Source organism: Rhagoletis pomonella, unplaced genomic scaffold (assembly GCF_013731165.1).
Source record: "Rhagoletis pomonella isolate Grant_MI unplaced genomic scaffold, Rhpom_1.0 Rhpom_scaffold_08647, whole genome shotgun sequence".
Lineage (NCBI taxonomy): Eukaryota > Metazoa > Arthropoda > Insecta > Diptera > Tephritidae > Rhagoletis > Rhagoletis pomonella.
Window position 1 is genome coordinate 1 of NW_023467172.1, and position 6,835 is coordinate 6,835.

Genomic DNA, 6,835 nt, shown 5'->3' on the forward strand with positions numbered 1-6,835 from the left:
ATACATGCACACTAACGCACTCACTTCTGGTAAAAGCTGCTGTTACAGGCTCGCGACCGCCGATGATGCCCGCATCATGGAGCGTGCGCGTAAAAGATACATAACACAGCGTTTCCGTGTTCTAATTTTCCACCCAACGTGTGGCTTCGACCCACGACCAAAAGCCGGGCTTCCAAGTTATCTTGCTCCTACATAGCGTGGTTATCACTGGGTAGGTGTATGTATCTACATATGTATCTACACTATATCACAGATCACTACTACTTCTACGTATATACAGCTTTTGTCTATATCACAGATTGGAGAAGGGTCATAAGTAAATAAATTAGTAAATAAATATACATAGTAAAAAAATTAAAAAAATTAAAACTAAAATAAATAATAACAAACATAAAACAAAATAATATATAAATATAAATATAAATAAGTGAACAATCAAGAAAAACAGTAGTAATAATAATAAATAAATACGTAAATAAACTATAATTAAATTAATAAATAGAATAAATAACCACATTCTTCGTCAAATACATCAATAAATATCACAGAAGAAGGCCTAAATTTTAGAACTACAGATGTCAAGTGGTAAAATAAAATACATTTAAAGGTCAAGTAGCTAAGAGCACTGTGTTACGAACAAATGTAGGTACGTATATCAAGTGACTACAACTAGCACAAAACGATCTGGTACATAACAGTTAACACATAACAACAACATACAACACAGTTACCTACACTATGCCACAAAGATATCCTTAGCGTGGTATACCCCGATCTTCTTGCCACTGGTGTCACCAAGTTCATACATCGAATTCCCGATGGTTTTTAACACAATACACTTAACTTGCTTTGGGGCAAGTTTCGCGTTGTAATTTTCAATCTGTGAACTCTGCTTGAAGTTTCGGCGGTACACCACTTGTCCAACTTTAAATTGCACTTCCCGACTCCTCGTGTTGTACGTCTTCTTACTGCGTTCATGGGCCAACTTCAATTCCTTCATAATTTTATTTCGTATAAGCCGTGTCCTGTCGGCCAGCATTTCAATTTCGCAGTCCGCATCCCTCACTTTGCCCAGTCTTCGGTATAGCTCGTATGATGCAGCATGCTGTATCATAGGCATACCGAAGACAGCTTGATACGGGGTATCATTAATTGCGGAATGCACTGAGCTGCGGAGGGCAAAAGCGGCGTCGCTAATATGATCATCCCAATTCTTTTGGTTGTCTTTGATATATGACCTCACAATTTGTAACACCGAACGGTTTACCCTTTCTGCCGCGTTGGCCTGAGGTGAATAAAACGCAGTCCTGATATGCTGAGTCCCATATTTTTCCAGGAATTGGCTAAATAAAACTGAAACAAATTGCTTCCCGTTGTCCGAGTGGATATATTCGGGAACGCCAAAAGTATGGAAGACTTCATTCTCAAGAAATTTGATCACATTTGCTGAAGTGGCACTCCGCATAGGTTTTAAAAAGACAAATTTGGTAAAGTGGTCTAAACATACAAACACAAAGACGTTACCACTACATGTACGTGGGTATGGGCCCATAAAGTCTATAAATAAACGTTGAAATGGTCTCTCGGTCACATGCTGCTTACCCATCATAGGTTTATGGAACGCATTCTGTGTTTTACTGCCTTTGCAGATTTCGCATTCTTTTAGGTATGCCTGCACGTTTGTTACCATGCCTGGCCAATAATACTTTTCTCTAATTCGCGTTAATGTCTTGTGAATGCCACCATGGCCGGCCGACGGTGAATCGTGCGCTGCTTCCACTAGCCCTCGACGCAGCTCCGTTGGCACCCAGAGCTTCCAGGCATGGTCCTGTTGAAGGTCATCCCCACTGTTAAATTGCGTTCGTCTGTAAACGTAACCGTCCGACACGCATAGTTCAGGTAGTTTGTCTTGGTTATCAGTTACGGTTTTCTTGAGTTCTTCATACTCTTCCGTTTTAAAGAACGGTGAATCAAGGCAAATGTCTAAGAGGCGGTTATTCTTCGTTATCTCATCCATGTCTATCCGCGATAGGGCATCCGGCACGATATTCTGGGACCCCTTACGGTGTTGAATGTCAAAAGTGTGGCCTTGTAGTTTTAAGCTCCACCTTGCGAGTCGGCCTGACAAATCCTTTTGGTTCATTAACCATTTTAAACTGGCGTGGTCAGTGATCACCGTAAAGGGCAGTCCCTCAACGTATGGCCTAAATCTCTTGATGCTTAGCACCGCTGCATAACATTCTAGCTCAGTAATGCTGTAATTTCGTTGTGCCTTATTCAATTTAGCCGAAATGTATGCTATTGGCCGCTCATTTCCTGCGTCGTCTAATTGAAATAAGACCCCGCCCACACCGTCCGTTGATGCGTCACATTGAATGTAGAAATGTCTATTGAAGTCCGGATGGGTTAACACAGGTGCTGAAATCAAGCTCTGCTTTAATCGGCCAAACGACTTCTTGGCTTCGTCCGTCATCGTAAACTTCTTGATTTTGTCTTTTGTGAGGCAGTCGTGCAGCGGTGCTGCAATGGTCGCGTAGTCCTGTATGAATCTACGGTACCAGCCTGACATCCCCAGGAACCGTCTGAGCTGCTTCGGGGTTCGTGGTTCCGGAAAATCTCTGACGGCGGCGATTTTGCTTGCATCTGTGCGGATGCAACCGTTGCCAACAACGTAACCGAGATACCTCACTTCTTTAAAACAGAATTTACTTTTTTTCCACGTTTATTGTTAATTTTGCTTCACGAAGACACCGACCAACCTTTTCTAACAAATCCAAATGGGACGAAAAATCGACAGAACACACAAGTAAATCATCTAAATACACGAACACGGACTCACGTAAAGAAGCGGGAATAACCTTGTCCATTAGTCTACACATGCGTTGTGCTGCATTACACAGCCCAAAAGGCATGACAGTAAATTGATACAATGGTCTACCGGGTACTGTGAAGGCTGTTTTCTCCCTGGATTTCTTTTCTAAAGGTATCTGCCAGAAAGCATCCTTCAAGTCTATTGCTGATATAAAGCGAGTATTTTGCAGCCGGCTTAAAATGCCATCAATATGGGGGAGGGGGTACGCATCTTTTATTGTTCGTTCATTTATTTTTCTAGCATCCAAGCACAACCGGTTCTTCGTTCCCTTCACCACGAGTGATACGGGGGAGCTCCAGCTGCTGTTGCTTTCTTCAATCACGCCCATATCTAACATTCTATCCAATTCAGTATATACAAGCTTTTGAATGGCTGGCGAAATCGGGTAGTGCCTTTGCTTTACCGGCAGATTTTCATTGGTGACTTCTATTATATGTTCTTCTTTATCGGTTTTCCCTAGTCCTAGCACAGCAAAAGACGGAAATTGGGCCTTTACTCGCTCTAAGGCCAAGCTTTGGTCATGGGTCAGGTCGTGTTGTACCGCGTCAAAAGTTAAGTCTACATCGGCGGGTACGAGCTCTGATACCACATTCCCATTCACACTTGTAGCCGAACCTTTACTCACAACACACATGCCAAACGCCTGCCAAAAATCAACACCTAAGTATACCTCTTGCTGAAGGCCTGGTACAATTAAAAACTCTAAGTTCTTGGCAACGTTATCCCACAAGACGGGAAGCGTGATGACACCTTCTACCTCAGTCTCTCCACCGTTGGCCGTGCGGATTTTCTGACCCTTAATAGGCACTATAAGGTGCTCTTTACCCTCGAGAAGCTTACTTACATTTTTCCCCAAACAGCTAGCACCTGCACCAGAATCTAATAAAGCTAGCACCTCTTGTCCACCGATTTTAGTTTTGGCGAAAAATCTATTATCTCCGTTAACTGTGACTATTGTGGAAATTATCTTACGGCGTATCCTACGAAGATTCTTTTTCCTTTCCCTCATCTTACCTATCTTCCTAAAATTCCTACTTTTCTTCACCTTTGCCAGTTCTTCGCCGAATATACGTCTACGCGCTTCCTCGTATTCGAGCTTTCTGTGATGTAAGCTCTTAGCTTCTCTGCTTAATTCTGCTCTTCTCTTTTCTACTACTTCTTCGCTTTTCTCTCTTCTAAGGATTCTCACTGGGTTGGCTCCGGGTTTTCCGCTCCCTGGCGAGAGTTCCCGGAGATCTCCGCCACCTTCACGTTTCCCTGATTCGGCTTGAAAACACAAAATGACGCATCACTGCCGCACGCGAAACACAACATATTATGGAAAGACGATTTACACTTATTTTCTTCTGACGGATTCTTAACAAAATAATCCACGGGCATACCACACGAAAAACACAACATTAAGTGAAACGGGGACGGACAAAACGAACGGATGGAAGGCTTCTGGACATTAGGACTAACGGACGACGACAATTTATCACGGGCCTGCACTGGTTGCTGCGGTTTATCATGGTGCGGCCTACCAAATGCCTCTACATAATTCTGGTCTAAGTTCTCAGATTTCTCAACCCCTGTAATATTTAATTCATTAACTGCCTTCGATCTACTTCTATTCTCTCTCATAACTTTCTCCGCTCGTCTGCATTCTGATTTTAATTCTGCTAGAGACTCCATCCGGGACGCGAAAGTTACGTTGGCCAAATATGGCTTAAGGTTACCTCTTATAATTCCTACTAACTCCTGCTCGGGGATTTTTTTCCTAAGCCGGAAGGTTAAATCGTGGACCTCACTATAAAACTCTTCAAAACTCTCTTGGGGTGCTTGTTTCCTCTCCATTATTTCTCGGATTATTTCGTAATCCGATTCAGCGCTCTTAAAATGGTTTAGCAGCTCGGTCTTTAGTTCGAAATAGCCGAAGTCTGGCTCATCGGCATGATCCTCGAGGACCTGCCAGTACCATTTTAAGGCGCTGCCCGTAACCAAGCAGTGGAAATCTGTAAATAGCTGATAGTAGGAAATGTCGTATTGCTCCCTCATCTTTTCTATCCGAAAAATAAAACTTTCTATAGTTAAACCTTTGGCAGAACCATCGAACTTTACATGCCATTTATCTAGATCTATCTTTTTTCGGTAGCTTGCCTCCTTTCGTGAGTGGGACTGACTCGGTGGTTTTTCTGCTCCAGGGCCATGCTCTGTCGTGGACGTCTCGCGTCTTTCTTCTGGCGTTGATGCCCTGGCTGGTTGACTCCTAGTCCCTTGCATCGAAGTCTCCACCTCAGCCACCCTGCTATTGAGGTTCACTACATTATCTCGCATGTGGCGGACCTCGTTCATGCATTGCGCCATCATGTCATTTTGTTGAGCCATCATCGCCATCATACGGCTCAGTTGCTCGACATTGATGGCTGCAGAACTTGGTCCACCACTGTGAGATTTCGATCCGCCTGGCCCTTGATCATTCAATGGCATGCTTCCCCCAGTTTGCTGTTCTTCCTCTGACATGTTAAATAATTCCTCAATTTTACGTGAAAACGTCAGGCTGTTATCCGTAGCGTTGAGAAATAGTTCGTTTGTAACTCGAACACTGGGTTGCTGGGGCACCTCTTGATTGGATGTGCCAAATATGCGCGCTGCGCACCGGTTTAAATAATCCGTTGGCAGAAAATCTACAGGATGTTGTATACCCGTGTCGATCTGGGTAAATATTGACCCGACAACCTGATTTTCTAAAGCTCTTGCTACGCTACGTGTGACCCTGCGGTTCGAATCTAGCAGACCCAATCCTCCTGAAACTACTCTATCTTCAGGCTCTTGCTCTTCCATACAATGAAATCTACACTTCGTATACGCAAAAAAAAAAAAAAAATAAATTAACACGCGGCCGAAACGTGATTTAAAGTTTTACAACACTTAAATCCTGAAATTCGGAAATCTCCTTACAACCCGCAAAAAATCCAAATTCGAAAATTCAAAAAAAAAAAAATCCACAAATCCGAATAGCCAAACTTCAATTCAAAGAAAAATACCGCAAAAATCAAGAAAGAATATTCCAAAGGGTGATAGTGAATTAACGGTTATAGGGTAAATATTTGAATTTAATTGAAAAATAGTTATTCTATAAAATAAAAAATTGCAGTTCATAAAAAGAATAAAGATAAACGCAAGAAAATATAAAAGTATATACACAAAAATTCAAAATTCAAAAGAAAACGCTGGACTTATGTTTTCTAGCAAAATAACGATGCTTGGTTTATTTATAACTGTTTCTATATGTAGGTACATGTACTTGTATGCACGAATATAACACTTGATTTTGTTGCTGTATTACAATAATCAATTTCTTTGGTGTGTGGGTGGTGTTACACCGAGCGAGGTCATTGTGGGAGCGTTAAGTCCGTTTTCAGCAGTCCGATGTCAATTGTCAACTAATCCCCCCTTACTTTATATCAAGTGTGGCATATCAACCGCCAGTGTCATAACTCCAGTGGTGGATGCCACATTTCCTCCCATTACCCCCCGTGAAGTCACCTACGAACCTCACTGGTATGCTATGCTGGATTGCATACGAGGTAGCTCTAATAGGCAAGGATCACAAAAAGCAGAAAAAAAACTAAAACAAATACTAATGGTGACATCCCAACTCCGAATATCACTTCCCCAGTGCGCTAAGGCAAACAGGAAGGCACTTCGAAGTGGAGATGTTCACTTCCCTCCATGATCTTTGTCACTCAGGCACTTATCACTCTCGGTGACCGCAAGTGATGCTGCCCGCATGACCCTAACTCGTCCAATATGTAAGAAAAAGAAGGAAAAGAAAGTTGGGAAAAGAAAAAAAAAGGAGAGATACTAACAAAAAAGTTAAAAGTTACGTATGATAAAAATAAAAGTCTTATTGGGCTATTTCGTTGGGCGCCATTGTTACGTGGGTGTCAGTTGGCAAAGGTGAGGCGGTACGCAGGCATG

At 42.4% G+C, this 6,835-nt stretch overlaps 1 protein-coding gene across 1 annotated transcript; it reads right to left on the minus strand.

Annotated features, from left to right (window-relative positions):
* Window positions 1-3,673: 3,673 nt before the first annotated feature.
* Window positions 3,674-5,657, minus strand: LOC118756073 (the record flags this gene model as incomplete). Its single annotated transcript, XM_036490866.1, is given in 1 exon segment — window positions 3,674-5,657. A coding segment is annotated over 1 exon segment (1,600 nt), but the record flags the coding sequence as incomplete, so codon positions are not given.
* Between the last annotated feature and the right edge of the window lie 1,178 nt (window positions 5,658-6,835).